Here is an 18,253-nt window from a genome sequence, read left to right as displayed (position 1 = left end):
TTGTGTGCTGCATTGTTGTTGCCAGTAGCGCTAAGACACAATAACTCACCAAACTACCACAGAGCAGTAGCATCTCCCCTCAATGTGTATTGCACCACTTATACCTACCTGTAGTTTGTGTACCCACCGGGTCTGTATGGACCGCGGCCGCACGTCTGTTGTGCTCTGTGTCGTGTGCCTGCACCGCTGGCTCGCCTCTCGTAATGCCACTCTCTGACCTCCCGTAACCGACCCGGGTCCTGCCAGTCCCCGTCTACCGACCGCCTGTCGGCGCACGAGCGGCTGTTCGGCTCCAACCCGAGCCTGCCGGCCGGCGGCGGAGGCGCAGCGACCTCCAGCGGGGACAGCGCCCAGCAGGGACCCGCCTCGCCAGTGTTCAAATCGGACGCCGCGCGCCGTATTGTGGAGGAGCTGCAGGGCCCCGAGCAGTACCGGCGCGCCCGACCTCGGCCGAAGAGGCGGCACTTTACCATCAGCAGCAGTCGGCCCGTGCACCACGAGGCCGCAGCGCCCTCGCCCAAACTGGTAGGGAGCGAGGTGACGAGTTGGGAGAGGACACCAGAGAGTCCCTGATCAAGGACAGTGTTGTGTTGGCTTGTGTTGTTGAGCACTGTGTTGAGATATTCATATAGAGATGCGCATGCACACAGCACAACAAATGTTTGTGCTTTATTTTCGTGCACGATCGCTCACTCGGTGTGCATCATGTTTTAGAATGCACCTGTATTTTATGTATCCATTGTACGTAAAACATTTGGTTCCTTTATTAACGGTTTAAACCATTTCAGTAACCGTACTTCTTTGAATTAGTTCCGTAGCCATACCAAGCATCTCCGAGTGGGATCAGACTTGTGTGACCTGACCTGACCTGACCTGCCGTCTGTCGCAGCTGTCCCGCTCTGCCGACGACATGGACATGGAGCGGGCGCTGGGAGAGTCGGGCGGCACGCCGGACGTGGTCAAGTCGTCGCTGACGCGCACCGACCCGCGGTTCGACGCCGACACCATCGACACGCTGCTGGGCACGCCGCAGAAGATCCTCATCCCCGAGAGATACGTCCCGGAGCTGGTTAGTGGGCGTGGCTATGGGGGGATGGTGAAGTTAGACTGGTTGTTAGTTTGTGAAGCCCCTTATCCGCAGACGTAAGGGCATATGTAGAGGATCTTTTTCCAAGAGATCTAAGGTTGGTGTTTTCACACAACACAGTAATGTGCGATGTTTTTTACGGCTCAGTCTGAGACCATTTCTGACGATCATCGTGCTCCATTCAAGGAGGTGGATTTCCTCTCTCCTTTGAAGGGTGGCTCTGATCTGACCTGCTTTACATACTCACTTCTTCTCCAGGAGGTGGAGCCCATCTCTGTGGAGGAGCGACTGCAGCGGAGCAGGAAGGCCGCCTCCATCCGACGGATGCTGACACAGAGCACCGGGTTCCTAGACTCGATCGGAACGGCCGGTAATTTGACTTAGGAAAACCGCTTCACCTCGGTACTCCGGGTCGGGTCGCGAATGCAACAAAGCGTCGCTAAAGATGATTCGTCGCAGCTAACACTGTTGTTGGTGTAACAAAGGAGTCGTGCGTAAAGAGGATGTTCAGTTCTTCGAATCACTATACCTAACTCATCCCCTCATCCCCTGTGATTGTCTCAGCTGGACGTTCCACCATGCCTTTTTGTAACACCCCCTCTTTCTCCCTCAGACCACCAGGGCCCGTCACCTCGCGGCTCTGTTGTGACCGAGAAGCTGCAGCGGGCGCACATCCTCCAGCTGAATGAGATCCTGGCCCGCCAGGTGACGGAGAAGAGCAAACGCGTGGCCGGTGAGTGGACGGTGGGAGCGGAGGGATGTGTCTGGGGTGGCTGCTGCATGACGCACTCACCGCGTGTCGGCACGGGGCGACTAGGGGGACTACAGATAGGCATCCAGTGAATGGCGCAGTCGGCAATCAGCCACCACTGAACGGGTTACACAGAACACCTCGGTCCAACGCCTGTTCGGGTCACAAACTGGTCACCGAGCATCACCCGAGCCACGCAGAGATTGAGTCAATATGTCCGAATCACGGGCTATCATGCTCGAGCTACTCAGGGTTTCAGGCATTATAGGCATTATATTAGGCGTCACTGACTTAAAACGGTTTGAACACATACAGCTATCTGAATCACAGCACGTTAATGCTGACAGTGACACAAACCATAATTTTTGCGAGATACTTATGACATGGGATGGGATGTAACGTTGCTCTTCGGGTGGATGAAAGATTAGTTTGTACGAGCACTAGCTGCATGTCGTTCGCTTGTTTACCCTCAGTGAATCACAGCTGGTGGCCCTTTGTTTACCACCAAATGTTATCTTACATGTCAGCTTTCACCGTTAGATCGAAGGCCCCATTTGTGTCGATGCTGCTTTGTGCTGCCCTCACGCTATTTCGTGTCCACCGTCATGCCTGTCTGAGCGTAGACTAGTGGCCGCTTGTGTGCCCGTGTCACAAAGCACGATCGGCTAACCTACGCAAGAGCGCGTAGTTTGACCGATTCAGGTTTCCGGCGCTGACCGCCTGCTTGTGCTGCCCGAGTGCACGACTCAGATCGTCGGAGTCGCACGCTCATTCGCTTCACGTGCATGTTACGTGTGTTCCAGTGTCGACGTCGGTGCACTAAGTCGACCAGCGGCACGATAGGAGAAAAGAAAACAGGTACGTATGAATCGCAGATGATGCTAATTTCCGCAGAATGGAAAAAAGGTTATGCTGGAAACATACGTGCCAGGTTTAACTTTAAAACGTAGTGTTTTTCGGTACAGTTCTTCAGCGTCAGTTTTCAAACCGCATACGCTTCAACTGTGCGGAACAGAGGGGAACTTCCCTCGTACGAGCCGGGTAAAATTGACCATTCCTGTCTCAGCCCGCGAGTGTCACGTAGACCATCCATCAGCGGCCTGGGAGCCGGCTGCCCAGCTGGTCTCTTAGGTTGTCCTCGGTGTCTGGGGTGCCATCACCAACCGACAAACCCTCAGTCCTCAGCCGCTGACGGCGTGTCGCTCTGTCATTACAGTGGAGGCCCTGGCCACCATGGAGCGTCCGCGTCGTGCCAAGGAGGACGACTCTCCTCCGCCGGAGCTGCCCATCACTCAGCAGAGGGACAACTACCTGACCTGACGCCACCCGGCCGCCGGCTGAGCGGTCACGGCGCCGGGACCTGGCCAGGGGCCGAGAGATAGCTGCAGGCCTCCCTGGGCTGGGCGGAGATACCCTATATCAGCAGCTGACACACCAAATGTACGACTGAAATGAGGGGCGCGTTTTAAGGACGTGTTGCACGGCCATTTTGTGACCGGTGGTATATATTTGTGGTGTGATCAGCGCTTTATTCCGACTATTCGGCGCTAGTTCCTGCATGTGGCGGTCGTTTCCCGCCATGTTAACGGTCACATTTGCGCGCGGCCGTCCGCTCCCGCCATCGCTGTCCGGCGACGGGAGCGGCACGGACGCGCGCGCCGGGCCCACTCTGTCTGTCCCACATTCCAGCGCGTCGGCCGCCGACCGCCGGCGCTGTGATATTGCCCGCCGGCGGCCGCCCCCGCCCCCGCCCGGCGGCGGCGCGCGCGCGAGTCTTCCCGGCACACTCCGCCGGAGAGGATCAACCGCAGCTCAGAGACACGCTGTGGCGGGCCGCGGCTACTCTCTGACCGCCATAGTTTTGTATGGAGTTGTGAGAGTCTGAACGACGAACGACCATTTTAGTGTTTTTCACTCGCTCCTTGTCAAATTATTTTGTGCTTGTACAAAGTGGATTTGTGAGTGCGTGTGCGGTTGCCGTTACTGGCGGTGTGTGGCAGCCCTCTCAGCACATTCTCATTGTTTATGCCATATAGCTATTACCAGTACTGTTGGGAGGAATGGAGAAAGAGAGATGAGATTGTTCAGCGGCCGCTGCTAGCGCCGCCTGTCGACGCCACTGAGAACTAATACATGTATGTATTGGTGAGTTGAGTTGTTTCGCGTGTATGGAATCATAGGACATATGGTCATGACCCATCAGACGAGAATGGCGAGGTGAAGGCGGGGCAACGAATTGACACGCATCCTGAGCAGTCGTAGCGCGCAAATATATTGTCTCTTCTCATTTTGTGACTGAAACACACCGCGCCCAAACACCCATCACCACGTGCAGCACGTACCCTCCCCTTGACCTATTATGACACCAAAGAAGTAACCGAACTTCACCGCACACAGCCAACACAACCAAAACTTGGAGCAATATCACCGGACAGGGCGGCGGCCCGTAGAGAGAAGAAAAATAAGGAGTGCGGAGGCATTTCCAATGCCAGGACAACCAAAAATACTAGATACGCGGCTGTACACCCTCGTGAACACCCACTAGTATTATGCATGCTATTGTCATCCACCTATCACAATTTAGCTGTAGATACCTCAGAGGCCGACCGGCGAGCCCCAGTTGATTGCTAGTCCGTAAATCACGAGGCTCTGGCGGTGAGGTAAACCCCCATTGCAGGTCAATGTTACACACTCGCGCACCAAGGGCTCAGCCGAACGAAGACCGAGAAGCAAGAACGCGCTGTCCGAAACACTGGGGTTTTTGGACAACGGATATTGACAGAGGGTTAAAAAAAATAGCCCCTCTGCTTATTCACCAGGTAGTGAGCTAGAACCCAGCGTTGTAGGACAGCCGGGAGGCAATGTCGCCACACCAGCTGCCTGCCTGAGGTCGAGAAGCGGACGTCACGTCCTGTAGTGGTGCGCCATCTGGTACCGTGGGTATTGTAATTGAGCATGCATCATACACCCAGCTGGACGTCCAGACATCACGATCGATCCCCAGCAGCCTCGAGAGCTGATAGAGCTCACTACACCACCTACCAGGGACGGTTCCAGCCCGAGCGCCATCTCGTCCTACAACACACAGTAAACAGAGCAGACGCTCTGTCCTTACCCAGCATCACAGACGCACGCCCAGCACATCTCGGAACCCAGCAGTCAACACAGCACAACCAGCCACCATACCACTGGACCAGCACACAACAGACTCGAACACACACGGCCAGCCAGTCCGACCCGCCGCCACACCTCCAAAGCCACTGCCGGCGCCACCGTCACACTCACTGAAACTTCGCTCGCTCACCCTTTGCACATCGCCACTGAGTCGCTGACCAGAGATTACTGCACGCTCCACCACCAGTCACTGCATCACCTCAGTCACTCCAGTTTCCTGAGCGCCGCCTGGACGGCTCTCCTGAGCGCGGTACGACCCCGCTCAGCGGCCGCCGCCAGCCGCGCTCGCTCGCCGGCGTCCAGTAGATGGCCTGTCCGCTGTACCGTCAGGAGCAGGAGACGGGCGAACGCGGCGCTGGAGCGGTGCTGCTCCTCGGCGGCTGAGGACTCCAGTCGGTCGGTGAGGGTGGTCGCCAGATCAGCGGAGGGTGGGCAGACGGGCAGCAGTGAGAGCAGCAGGGAGACGGCTGCAGAAGACAGTGGCCGGCCGCACAGACATCTGGGGGGGGGGGGGAGGATTAACACGTCAGGGACTTAGAACTTCTCGATGGTAAAGTAAAAGGCATCTGACGTTGAAAATAAGACGTTGAAATTGATCCCTGAGCATATGACTGTTCAAGTTTTTAGCGAAAAGAGATGCAACGCGGAAATAACCAAGAAAGACAGGCATAAGCCATGGAAGACCCTTGATAGTCAGCCACACCAACTGGATGAACACAGACTACCTGAACTGAAGACTGAAGAGTCCAGTCTGCTAACTGGCCTGGCCAACAGTCCGACTGGTGTCACTGACCTGACGAGCTGCATCCGGTGGGTCTCCTGCAGTCCCTCGGTGACCAGTCGGGTGGCCAGATCGTCACAGGTGAGTAGTTCTCCGGCCGTCAGAGGCAGCAGACAGTGCTCGATGATCTGCTCAGGGTGTCGGCCGGACAGACCGACCAGAGCCGAGGCCAGCTCTGCGGACGGCATCTCACCGGACAGCAGCTGAGGGAGGAACGGAGCTAAGTCAGAAACGGACAACGGGAAAAATGACAGGCGGGGGAGCAGGCTCAGTCGATCGGTGATAACGGATGACACTGCAACTAATCGTTAAAGGTAGTGTGCCAGCTTTCTTGGACCGTATGGAGTTAATGGCCCAGATAAGGAGAACCGGATTTTTAGAACTTATCCATACCTTCAAAACTCATGGAAACGTCTTAAATTCTTCAAATTTTGAGTACCCCAGTGCGAAATTCGCCCCGACGGGTTGTCGGTCGTACCCCAACCACATTTCACACCACTATGAACAAGAAATGCACACACTGAAATCGCTATTACCGATATGCTCATCCAATCAAGTTTCGATAAACCCGTTCATCATCATCTCCTGCGGTTTCGAACACGCCTGTTAGGTGGCTTCTGATGCTCGTCGAGGTCGGAATTTCCAAATACGCGTGGTGCGTCGGGCCGCGCGCTCTGACTTCGGCCAAGAAAAATGCGTCAGCTGATCATTGTCATTTCTGCCACTTGCGTGTGGTGAAATGGGGTCATAACTTATAAGACGGCTTTTTCATATCAATTATTTTACATAAAATCATATTTCAAACCATAAATAATGTTCGACAGCCAAATAAAAGAAACAATACCAATACGGGCTTACAGTTTAAGGCTCGACATTGTGTTGTCTACGATTAGACAGCTGATAACTCATTCCCGTACGTCGTATGGTCGTAACACTATAATGACCTTTGCTTATTGTCACAAGTGCGCCGCATTCGCGATTGTTGCCCGACGCCTGTTTGCAGGTGAGCCCACTACAGTTGTTATACATATCTAAAAACCGAAAAACTTTTAGGCGAAAAAGGCACTATTCCAGGCCCATTTTTGATTTTTTTGCGATATTAGGTAAAAACAGAAGCTTCTTATCCTAGGAAAAATAAAATGGGAAATCTTTCAAAGGTGGCACACTACCTTTAATTGATCAGAATACGAGCGGCGAGAGTTACGTGATATGTCATACTTCGAGAAGCTGGCAAGTATCAACGAGACATGTAGAGGCAACTCAGGCAAGTACTTTTTTAGTCTGTCCTCTTTCCACCTGTCTTGGTCCTTATGGGGAATCGTCCTCACCTTGGGTGTGAGCGTGTGCTGCAGCCAGCGGGCGGCGGTCGGAGCGTCCAGAGCGCTATCAGCAGCCACCAGTACCAGGTTTGGCTCCAGCCGCAGGTGACTGGCGTCTGTCAGCTGCTGAGACTCTAGCGCCGCCACGTCCACCGCTGCCACCGGGCCGTCGGCGGCACCGGTGCTCCCTCCACCGGCCGGCGCGGCGGTTACAGTCAGTTCACTGCTGGAGGGCGGCGGCGGGTCGGAGGGAACCCGGGCGACAGCTGGGGTGTCCAGGGCCGGCGGGGCAGCCGGAGAGCCGGAGAGGTCAGCCTCAGAGGCGACATCGCTCCCGGCAGAGTCCTCTGGGTCGGAGGAGGGCGCAGACAGGCGGCGAGCTCGTTTCACGTTGATGCCGGAGCTGGAAGATAAAGCGCGCTTCCTGGCAGAGGCTGTGGGCGAGGTCGAATCCTCGGTCTCAGCGCAGAGCTCCCATTCATCCCGAAGACCGGGCAGCAGGGGCCAATTAGCGTTCGGTGTGTCACTCGCGCGCAATTCACGAATCGTCTCTTTTAGAAGCGCTATGTTGCACTTCGCAAATTCATACTCATCAGAATCATCATCCATGATTAACATAAGCAACAGCTTTGGCTCAATCTGAAAATAAAGACGTCGGACATTCACTCTGTTCAATTCCACACACACTGACACGCAGCAGAAGACTGCCAATAGGGCTGGCGGTCTTCGTCACAGTTAGAACACGGGCAGCGGGCTCGGCTGCGACAGCGGCGCCACTGCGTCCGGTGATCCGGGAACCGATTCGTCTACGTCGGAGCTGTTGTTGTTGTTGTTGTCGGTCCCCGCAGCCGCGGCGAAGCCGCGGTGTAGCCTAGTGGCTCTGGAGGGCCCTGAAGGCGGCCACCAGGGCCGCCACCGCATCGCTGCGCCGAACCTCCTCTGGGGTCGGGAGCTCGGCGGGCTGGTGTCGCTGCTGGAGCTTCCTTCATCTTCCACCGGCTGTGTGCCTCCGGCCGCTGCTGCCGCTGCCGGCCCGCCCTCGGCAGGTGGGTGCTCCTTGGCCTCGGTAAGCGCTCGGGAGCCGTGGGTGAGAGCCGTTAACTTCACACCCTGTCCGGCGGCGGCGCGCACAAAGCCCGTGTTAGCCGTCACGGTGGGGATGCGCAGCGCCTCACCGGTGCCGAATACAGCCGCCGAGCGACCGCGCACCTTTCCGCGCGCCGCGAGCAGCGCGGTGGCGGGTGCCGTGCGGTCCTCCACCACCTGCAGTCGCTGCAGCAGGAGACGCGCGCGCGCCTGCTCGCTCGGCCCGCCCACCGTGTTCACGATGGAGACGAACGCCCGCTCGGCGGAACGGCAGCATACGAGCTGCCGTCCGGCGAACAGGCGGTCCAGGGCGGGCTTCACGGGCGTCTCGCGCTCCCAGGCGGCCTGCTGAGACAGCACCGGCTCGGAGAAGGAGGCGTGACAGTGGCCGTTGGTGAGGTTTGAGACGTACGCCAGCATCGCCGTCACGTCCAAGTTCAGACCGGAGTCGGGTGACAGGGAGCCAAGCGTGGCGGACACTCTTTCACCGGAGTTATCCCCCTCCTCCTGATCCAGAGGAGCCATCTCCTCCCGCTCTTCCTCCAGTTCATCTCCGCTTGAGTCGGAGCCAGAGTCAGAGTCGGAGTCGGCGGCTACTCCCAGCTGATCATCGTCGATGCACTGACCGGTGACGGTGACGCCGCGGGCCCTGAGCCGCTCCGCCAGCCGGCGGCCGACGCCCGCCGAGAACACGAACCGGACCGTCGGCGGTCGGAAGTAGTGTCGGTTCCCGTCGGCGGCGGCCAGGTAGCGCTCGGCCTGCTCCTGAGTGGAGCGCTGGCCGAACTCTCCCTGGCCCAGCGACACGCGCTGCAGCGCCGCCGGGTTCCGAGAGATCACCTTGATCCACTCGGCGCCGCCGGCGGCCACCACGTCCACCACAACACGCTCGCCCGTCTCCGGGCAGGTGAACGCGGCCAGCACCGCCACGGCGCCCTCGGCGGCCGACAGCGTGTCGGCGATCGCCTGCAGGCTCTCCATGTTGCTGCTGCGCAGGTGGTCCTCCTTCAGCATGTGCGGCTTCCGCTGCAGCTTCTGCAGAAACTTCAGCTCAGCACTGACCTTGCGCGCCAGCTTGTCACAGCCTTCAATGTGTCTTAGAGGCTTCAGCTGGGCCAGGATCTCCTGGCCCTGACGCACCTTGGCGTCCAGCCGTGCCACCCCTGTGTCGGCCATGTGGGAGCTGCTGTTGAAGCTCAGAGTGTGTCAGACAATGTAGTCCCTGCCAGGTTCATTGGTGGGTACATGACAGAGACAGGATGTGATCTGACTTGAGTACTTCACACATGGTATGGTCACAAAGTTGTTCTCATCTTTGCTAGGTAGCAAACCCAGTAATATACTAACTAGCAGCAGACATATCTAAACCCTCCTTTATATAATTAACCACTAGGATTCAAAATAGAAAAAAAAATACTACAAATGATGCCAATACTCAAAGCCAGTAATATGGGGCCTTACCTACTAGCAACTGGATAAACTCAGCTGGCTGGCCAGCTGGTGATGTACAATAGCTATGTTATTTATTGATATAAACACTGTAGGAGATGGACATGAACATGTAAAATGGCACTCAATACTCATAGAAAAATTAAATGATAAATGTTTAGTTATTTGAATCTGGCATTGATATATAACAAGCTCTGCTAGCGCCATCATACAATGCCAGCTGGCAAACTGTCCAGAAAATAGTATGGCCCGTAATAGGTTTTGATGCCATGAACATCAATAAGTCATCAAAAAGCAAAAAAAAAAGTTTGATTTCTAGTCAAGCTCATATTCAATCAAACTTTATTTCCAACCCAAGCTTTATCAGCTGATTTCAAATCAAGCTTCATTTAGGTAATTATTAATATAACTATATAGTAAGTATATGGTATGCATTAGAATCTGGCAGGGAAGTATCAAGTAAGTTAAAGTACCAAAAGGAAAAAGAAAATTAAGCATATGATTTATAAAAAGAAAAGGTAAGCAGTTGAATTTCATATACTTTTACTGCCATTGACATGATAAAAAGAAGCACTTAACTAGTTTTGGTGAGTTAAAGCCAAAAGGTATACATGATTGAAGAAACATTTTTATTTGTTAAACCGAGGCTTGCCTTTCTAACATAAAAATTGCTGGCTGTGATAAATTTAGGTTTTAAGTAAATAACAAGTTTCGGGAGCGAAACTTAACAATCTGCTGATGTGGAAAAAATTATCTGGTTAAAGGGACCCTCCCACCTTAACATTAGTTTTGAGTTGAGATAGCCAAGTTTGCGGCCAGGCTCAGAAACCACCATTTATCCTGGTCGCAACCCCCGCAGCTTTTTAGTGTTCAAGAAATTTCGGTATTTATTTACTTTAGGACCGGCAGCCTTTACTTTCGTCGCGAACCCCAAGTGATAGTAAGAAGCATATCACATGACATAATTTGACCTTTTGATTTCATAGCTGATAGTCATTCATGGCACAAACAAGTTTAAATGCACCAATACAATATTTACCGTCACCGCCGTAGATCCCCACCGACTGCGTACTCCACCGGCCACGCACTGCGCTCCAAGGTTTAGTGAATACATAATAACGATGCTATTCAACTGTGAGGAAAGTGACGTCATTAAAGGGACACTCCCACCTTAACATTAGTTTTGAGTTGAGATAGCCAAATTGGTGGCCATGGCCTGCAAATACCGGTTTGGGCACTCACAACATCGACAAATGCTTTAATTCGGAGATATGGAATTTCAAACTTGCAGTTTTCGGATTCTAAGGGGCTAGTGCATTGGTATGCCCCCTTAGAATTTGTGACGTCAGCGGAGATCTAACGATTTTTAAATCTTTTACTAAAACGTTTGGTAGCACGCGGTGGTATATGCTGCTTTGCGCGCAACAAATGCCGCACTTTCAAATAAAGTCGCTAGGAACAGCGGAGATCCCAAAAAGTAAACAAAAGTAAAAGTGTAATATCTTGAAAACCGGTGAATATTTTTCGATGAAATTTGGTAGATATTCGTTTTCGCTCTTTCTGAACCGAGCGACATCACTTTCGTGCCAATTCATGAACTTTTTTGAAGGTGGGAGGGTCCCTTTAACTTTCTCATTGCGAAGCAGCGGCAGTGCCGAAGGCAATGCCTTAGGAGAGATTACAGGCAATGGTAGGTCAAATATTTTTAGGTTAAGTGGTTGTGTATTTGGCTTCAGGCCGAAGGCCTGAAGCCTAATGCACAATCACTTAACCTAAAAATATTTGACCTACCATTGCTTGCAATCTATTCATGCGAGCAACCAGGGAGACACCGGTTGGTCACGTGACTCGGAAACAAAGATCAGCTGATAGAGTGGCGGAATCGCCGTAATCAAACACGAATAATTCCGGACGATAGAGCGGTAGTATAGAAGTTTTCATCACAACAGGCAAACATTGCAATGTTTTATCATTCTATGATCAAGAAACGTTCATAAATCATATATTTCTTCGATGATTACTGCCGCAACCGACACGCACATATCGTAGCCAGCGCATAAAGCTGTGCTTTGCGATATTAAATGTAAAGAAAAGCATTCTATATCTTGTTTCAGCCTTCTACTTACGCTTTTATAATTACGACAGCGACACCATCGGCCTATCGACGCTATGCAACTCCATGGAGTGTCCGGTCGCACTCTGCCGAGTGTGCCGAGATCAGAGGCGGACCATCCGGGGCACGTCCAGCTGCACTGCCCAGTGTCCAGCTGCACTGCCCGGTCGCTGGGAGGGCGACACCTATGACCTAGCGCCGCTCTGGCCGCTCGCTTCCACGCACAACTTAGCTACCTGGCTAGTGGCTGCGCTTGTGGGAGGGGAAGGATGGTTGGTTTGGGTTAAGCACCACATCCAGTGGACCAAGGTGCTAACCGGAACTCTCACGCTGTTCCAAGCGGTCAGGTAGCGGCAATGCCACGTGCATTGCCCGGGAATCGAACCCGGATGGCCGAATCTAGAGGCAAGTATCTTACCCCTAGACAGGAATGCTCCCCAGGAGGGGAAGGAGGAAACCATTGAACCAACAACAGTCTGATGAGCCAATGGAGTCAGCGAGCCGCGCCAATCAGAGCCCTTCCGCGCGCAGACGGGAGCTAGAGCTATTCATCTCCTTTCCTGTTTTCGCTGGTCCGCCAGTCACCAGCATCGTTCCGTGCTCTCCATCGTCGCGATTCGGCTGTGTTGTCCTGTGTGCGTCAGCAACAACAGAGAGCGAGAGAGAGAAAGAGAGAGAGAGAGTGAGTGAGAGAGAGAGAGAGAGAGAGAGAGAGAGAGAGAGAGAGAGAGAGAGAGAGAGAGAGAGAGAGAGAGAGTCTCGGATCACGCCAGGCAGCCACATGGGTATTTATTGTTTATTTACTTTCCAGTGATGGCAAGCGTTTAGTTGTTTGGAACCGGGTGTGATCAGTATTTGACGCATTTCTGTGATCTGTATGATAAAACTGAAAAAAAAATAGTGAAATATATCCACTTTAATTCACATATCGCTTTTGATTCATGGTACGGCTGCTTGATTTTGCCACAGCGTACATAGTACATACCTACACAGCCGATCTCGGCATGTTTCTGTTCCAGAACAGCAGCTGCAGTGGACACCAAAAATGCATTCATGTTCTGACAACTCATTCCAAAGATACACATATTTTACGACGAACGTTCCAGAGAAAGTATTTTCTCGCTCACAGATGCTCAGCAAGAAGCGCGCGATTGATTGCAACTAGCACGCTCACGATTTCTAATATAGCGCTGGCCAAAACTTGCCCCTTTACATCCAAATATAATAATCTTAATTCCAGTCTCTGTCCTATTTATTATTTATTAGCGCATCGAGAGTGAATGATACCACGGCATAGCCGTCATATTACATAGCACAAATTGCGAGACGACGTCGAGACCCGTATCGGCGTATCATTCACAGATCCGGGTGTCTCGCCTCCACTCTCAATCAACCCTGACACACCATCAACCGAACCACGTCGGCTCCAATCATCTTGAGTTCCGTACTGAAATCTGATGGCCAGTTGATCATATCTGTCTGCGCGCACTACACCCGAGCTCAGCCTTAAGTGCACTGTGCGGCCTTCTCCAGATGACGCCTCTGAGCATGGCGCGTATCCTGCACCTGGATGTTTAGAGCCTCTTGTTCGTGTACGGCCATTAGCATTTCAGGAGTCTGATGTTCTCGGGGCGGAGGCGGCGCTGGTCACCGTGGAGCCGTCAGACGACACCGTCAGCTCGAGCGCCCGCGACTAATGACCTGCAAAACAGCGAGTCGCGGCACGTCACGACGAGTGACGACCGTCACGTTTCAGTCACGAAGGCCGTTATAGAACAGTCACGGCGACTGTCCTATAGCAGTCACGGCTGCCGTCACAGGTCACGACGGTCGCGTAAAATGCCACTACCAGCCACGGCGACCGCGAATCATACCTCATAACGTTCCCTGTCGCACACTCATCCATAATAACAGTACATTCGCCTGTATACACATTACACATTTCTCACTCAGCATTTCTCACTCACTCGAAGCTCAAGCCTGAGACCATCAAGCGTCACGACACTTGCAACGGCACCTGCATTAGCAGACATCCCATCCCGGCAACACATAAAGTTCCCCCAAGCAACCCACCTAGGGTCACTGACCTAGTAACGAAGATGGACACAGCTGACCTGTGGATGCGTTGGTTGACACAATTACTGACCTGGACATAATGTGATCGTTTCTGATCAATGTCGATACGCGCGCCGGCGTATCGACGCCGTCGGCGAGCGGGACGCGGTCGGCTGGCAGGGCGCCGTCGGCGGGCGGGCCGGCGTCGGTCGGCGTAGGTCGGCGAGCCTCGTTCGGCTACAGGATCACCTTCGGCCGGCGAGCGACCGTCGGTCGTCGGGCCACCATCGGCGGGCAGAACGCCGTTGGCTGGCGGAAGCCCGTTGGCTGGCGGGGAGCTGTCGGTGAGCAGGCCATCGTTGGCAGTCCCATCGTGGTCGCGTGGCGCTCTGAAACACAGTAAAGAGTTAATGACTCATTAGGGACCATATCATTTTCAAGTCCTATGCTGAATATCCCTAAGGTAATCTATTTAACTCACCAAGAAATATTCAGAGCATTCACTGGAAGCATAGTCATGCAAGTAGGCCTTTAACTGCAATGCTATATTTTTTCCTTATGACACAATATGCCATGCCATTCAAACAGCCCATTATGGTCAAACAGCAGACTGAGTGGAGCATAAAGCAATTAATCTGGTTGTAACTTGTAACACCGAAGGATTGTACAGTGAAGGTAGGTGGTGCCTGACTGACGGCCTTCAATGACAGGTTCACGCTCTGGAGCTGGTCCTGGATCTGACTCAGCTGACTGCCTGAGGGTGGAGGCCAGAGGAGGACGCAGGTCGGGTTATATTGGCAGATGTTGAACAGTGATTGGTCACAACCATTTACCTATAAATTGAGAAATTCACATATTGATGGGAAATGCATGTATGGGACCACGCCTAGATCAGACGGCCAAGGAGGTCGCCCCTGGGCCCGCCTCGACTCTCGGACCACAGCGACAACCGGCCCCGATCGACCTGTGGTCGACCGGTGACCGGTCACAGTCATCACGCCACTCAACGAGGACGGGGGGACGCCATTATCACCTATCAGGGGGCAGGTAACACAATTGGCATTATATCACTGCCCTACAGAGTCGGTGGGATGCACAACTGACCTGGATATGACGTGATTGTTTCTGGACAATGTCTGTATGCGCGCCTCGTAGCTGGTGATAACACGCTGCCATTTCTGCTGGGTGACGTCCGGCCCACAGCTGGATCGAACCGCGCTGTCTCCAGAACCACCGCCAGATACAACCTGGTGGATAGGATGATAACTCAAGAACCACACAACACACAATGAAAACAAAGGCGACAGCAGCGCACAATGACGATCTTATATCATTTGGCTTATTCAATGTCACCACAGGTTGCAAACACTACATTTTACTAGTCAGACTCCCATGGTGGGCTGATGTGCCTAGCTGTACTCCAAATGTAAGACTTTCCAAATGTAACTTAAGTAAATGTAAAAAATCAACAAATAACTTGTCTAGGAATAATGTTGCTAGTCTAAAACCAGCTCGACCTCCCCCCCCCCCCCCCCACCAAAAAGGCACCCAGGAGCACATGAACACCAATGCACAATCACCTGCACAACACAGCACATGCTCAAGGATGCCTGGTGCATGGTGGGGTTTGTAGGTCAACACAGCAATTCACGCTTAGCATGGGCTCTGGCTCAATTCTGCCACATTTATGCAGGGCATACTGGTACACTGGAGGGTACACATTTCCAGATTGGTTGATATAGAATGATGCGGATTAGTCGAACTAAGTGATGCATTTTGCTTGCCTTTTTGCCAAGTATTGTAGTCATACTCTGTATTGTAGTATTGTGTTTCATACTCACGTCTTTGTCTCCGCGTCAGCATGACACTGCTTTGCTTCGCATACTCCATGCAGCATCGGCAAATGAACCTCGGTCCTCGATTGCTTTGAAGAATATAAAAAATGTGCAGCGTGCATTTGGGCACAGACCTGCTTTCTTGAATGCAAATCAAGGCTACGAACGAGCCAGGACTTGAGGCAAACTTTGCCCTGCCATGTTGCCCATAATTGTGGCATGAAAACAAAACAAAAAACACTGTGTGATTGCAAATTTCCAACCCCTGCAAAGATCTCAAAAGAGCACAAGAAAAAGGAAACTACAAAAAACGCCAACACCCCATACAATCTCTACACAACTCTTTTATGTTATGCGCTTCACAACTTCTACCATCAACAAGCTGCACAATTTTAAATTGAATTTTAAAGGGACCCTCCCACCTTCAAAAAAGTTAATGAATTGGCACGAAAGTGATGTCGCTCGGTTCAGAAAGAGCGAAAACGAATATCTACCAAATTTCATCGAAAAATATTCACTGGTTTTCAAGATATTAGACTTTTACTTTTGTTTACTTTTCGGGATCTCCGCTGTTCCTAGCGACTTTATTTGAAAGTGCGGCATTTGTTGCGCGCAAAGCAGCATATACCACCGCGTGCTACCAAACGTTTTAGTAAAAGATTTAAAAATCGTTAGATCTCCGCTGACGTCACAAATTCTAAGGGGGCATACCAATGCACTAGCCCCTTAGAATCCGAAAACTGCAAGTTTGAAATTCCATATCTCCGAATTAAAGCATTTGTCGATGTTGTGAGTGCCCAAACCGGTATTTGCAGGCCATGGCCACCAATTTGGCTATCTCAACTCAAAACTAATGTTAAGGTGGGAGTGTCCCTTTAACCGAGTTCCAATGTGCCTAATCGGCCTAATCAAAACAAATTCAAAAATCAGGGATGTTCTCCGTCAGCAACGAACACGCCGTTAAACCAATCAAATGAGAGAGCTGGCGTTCGCTAGCGATAGCAGTACAGTAAACTGTGCGCAGCTGAAGGCGATAATCATGGTCTGCAGTTTTTAACATGGAATTTCGTACTGAGCCCCAATTTATTTTGTATAAAACCTTACACCAGCAGATAGAAAATTTAATTTTGTATATTATTGTACTATAAATAGATGCCGACTCGGTTTTATTTCTTAGTAATATTTCATTGATTGTTACAGTGTGACTTTTGGCAGCAAGGAAGCTCTCACATTCTAGACCAAAAAAATATATCTTATGACACCGAAACTGCAATAAAACATGCTTATCGGGAAAGAAAATTTAATTTTTATTATGATGAACACCTTTTATGAGCCCATCTGCGGTAGGTTTACCAACTATGAATGTTTTTGTTCAAGACTGTTTGGTACCCAAAACTTTAAATTTCAACTTTGGAAGGTAAATTGACAATGAGCCCCAATTAGCTGAGCTTTAATACTTTTATATGTTATAGTCTGTGCATTTTTGCACATTTTGGTGGTTTATTTAGATGCCGACTCGGTCTTGTTTTTAAACAATATTAAATTTAGTGGAACAGGGTGACAAAGAACACCAATGGTGGTGATGTATTCAACATGGATTAATTCTAGTTTTGGGCATTAGTAAATGCAAAACACACATAAAATATGAAAGACAATTCAATTTTGATATTGACTGCTACTGATTTGAAACCCACACCACTGGTATTATTCGAGAATTTGTGGTATAACTTTGGCAGGTCCGGCGGGATGACAACTTTGGGAGCATGGTGGTTTCGAAATTCAAAGAAGCAATATGAGGCTATGATAATAGTTTTTCACTATTAGTTTTTATTTTTAAGGATGAAAACACATTTTCGTTGCTAAAGAATCCCTACAACCTAAGATTGATTATTTTCGAAATGGCGAGCCGGCTTCAAAATTATCTTCGCAAATACTTTACAGAAATACACCAGTCCTGCCCTGAATACATTTCTGGATAATGTATACACTGGCGGATCCTGGGGGGGGTCCACGGGGTCATGACCCCCCCCAAAAGGTCTGAGAGGGTCATTTGACCCCCCCCAAAAGCCGAAGACCTAAATGCGCTATAGACGCCGTCTTGCATGCTCAAAATCACCTGTCAAACACTTCTGAGCTAATACCTTTGTTTTTCTGGATCGTGTTGCGTGAAAAGGCGTATTGAAGACCAGAATCTTACTCGTTTTTGTCTCAACCGTGCGAGCACCAGGGGATGATCCAGGAAAACTCCAAGGGGATGGTCATGAATTTAATTCGTGGTGCCCCTACCTATACGCAAAATTAAAAACTCAACGGATTTCGGTCACTTAATTTTGGTGATGTCCTATTTTCATTTTTTATTTTGTTTGTTTTATTTTTAGTGCCCCTGGGCCCTGGCAGGTCAAAATCACGTCTGAGGCGAAAGAAATTCACGGGAATCCCAAAAATCACGTCAGGACATTCAGGGCCCTCTGACCAGCCTGACAGCTAGGGCCCTTCTTACTTCCTGGGGCCTCCAGTGAATAACCGCTAGTGTCTGTGTCTGACCACTAGGGCCCCTCTGACTCCTCAGTAGGTAGGAGGCCCTCTGTAGAGGAGGTCCTCTG

The 18,253-nt window shown here is 51.4% G+C and overlaps 4 protein-coding genes and 1 long non-coding RNA gene across 7 annotated transcripts in view; 2 read left to right on the top strand and 3 right to left on the bottom strand.

Moving 5' to 3' along the window:
- The window catches only part of LOC122385902 (serine/arginine repetitive matrix protein 2-like), a 95,214-nt gene extending 91,227 nt beyond the window's left edge, over positions 1-3,987 (top strand). Inside the window, exons 18-22 of the mRNA XM_043374529.1 lie at positions 247-525; positions 890-1,069; positions 1,346-1,457; positions 1,701-1,820; positions 3,055-3,987. Coding sequence (XP_043230464.1) covers positions 247-525; positions 890-1,069; positions 1,346-1,457; positions 1,701-1,820; positions 3,055-3,158 — 795 coding nt within the window. The 3' untranslated portion in view covers positions 3,159-3,987. The remainder of the gene's footprint in view (positions 1-246; positions 526-889; positions 1,070-1,345; positions 1,458-1,700; positions 1,821-3,054) is intronic.
- A 100-nt stretch (positions 3,988-4,087) lies between these two features.
- Positions 4,088-10,779, bottom strand: LOC122385870. The gene is made up of 4 exons (XM_043374464.1): positions 10,687-10,779; positions 7,122-7,751; positions 5,806-5,996; positions 4,088-5,511 (listed from the first exon to the last, which is right to left on the bottom strand). The coding sequence occupies exons 1-4, from the start codon at positions 10,759-10,761 to the stop codon at positions 5,217-5,219; spliced, it is 1,191 nt and encodes a 396-aa protein (XP_043230399.1). The 5' UTR covers positions 10,762-10,779; the 3' UTR covers positions 4,088-5,216.
- Positions 7,614-10,355, bottom strand: LOC122385869 (UPF0415 protein C7orf25 homolog). The gene is made up of 2 exons (XM_043374463.1): positions 8,067-10,355; positions 7,614-7,931 (listed from the first exon to the last, which is right to left on the bottom strand). The coding sequence occupies exons 1-2, from the start codon at positions 9,372-9,374 to the stop codon at positions 7,848-7,850; spliced, it is 1,392 nt and encodes a 463-aa protein (XP_043230398.1). The 5' UTR covers positions 9,375-10,355; the 3' UTR covers positions 7,614-7,847.
- A 2,215-nt stretch (positions 10,780-12,994) lies between the features above and the next one.
- LOC122385883 lies at positions 12,995-17,630 on the bottom strand. 2 transcript variants are annotated; one of them, XR_006257295.1, is made up of 4 exons: positions 15,657-17,630; positions 14,920-15,062; positions 13,907-14,204; positions 12,995-13,461 (listed from the first exon to the last, which is right to left on the bottom strand). It is a non-coding gene; the product is annotated as an uncharacterized LOC122385883 (long non-coding RNA). The 2 variants fall into 2 exon arrangements; XR_006257294.1 differs by lacking the exon at positions 15,657-17,630 and having other exon boundaries at positions 14,920-15,336.
- The window catches only part of LOC122385878 (protein O-mannosyl-transferase Tmtc3-like), a 60,083-nt gene continuing 58,464 nt past the window's right edge, over positions 16,635-18,253 (top strand). The window contains exon 1 of one of the 2 annotated variants that reach the window (XM_043374484.1): positions 16,635-16,692. The gene's annotated coding sequence lies outside the window, so the exon portion shown is untranslated. Of the gene's footprint in view, positions 16,719-18,253 lie in introns of both variants that reach the window. The other variant, XM_043374486.1, reaches the window with a different exon arrangement.

This window comes from Amphibalanus amphitrite, unplaced genomic scaffold, assembly GCF_019059575.1.
Source record: "Amphibalanus amphitrite isolate SeventyFive unplaced genomic scaffold, NRLGWU_Aamphi_draft 000234F_arrow, whole genome shotgun sequence".
In the NCBI taxonomy this organism is placed as follows: Eukaryota; Metazoa; Arthropoda; class Thecostraca; order Balanomorpha; family Balanidae; genus Amphibalanus; species Amphibalanus amphitrite.
The sequence above is the reverse complement of the archived record's forward strand: the minus strand, read 5'-3'. Positions and strand labels throughout refer to the sequence as shown.

Excerpts from the sequence above, each read along its gene's own strand:
- LOC122385869 (XM_043374463.1), bottom strand. The coding sequence starts at position 9,374 with ATGGCCGACACAGGGGTGGCACGGCTGGACGCCAAGGTGCGTCAGGGC. Across the intron at positions 7,932-8,066 it reads GCAGCGACACCAGCCCGCCG|AGCTCCGACGTAGACGAATC; the intron begins AGCTCCCGACCC and ends AACAACAACAAC.
- LOC122385870 (XM_043374464.1), bottom strand. The coding sequence starts at position 10,761 with ATGTATTCACTAAACCTTGGAGCGCAGTGCGTGGCCGGTGGAGTACGC. Across the intron at positions 7,752-10,686 it reads GGGGATCTACGGCGGTGACG|ATTGAGCCAAAGCTGTTGCT; the intron begins GTAAATATTGTA and ends CTTTATTTTCAG. Across the intron at positions 5,512-5,805 it reads CACCGGATGCAGCTCGTCAG|ATGTCTGTGCGGCCGGCCAC; the intron begins GTCAGTGACACC and ends CCCCCCCCCCAG.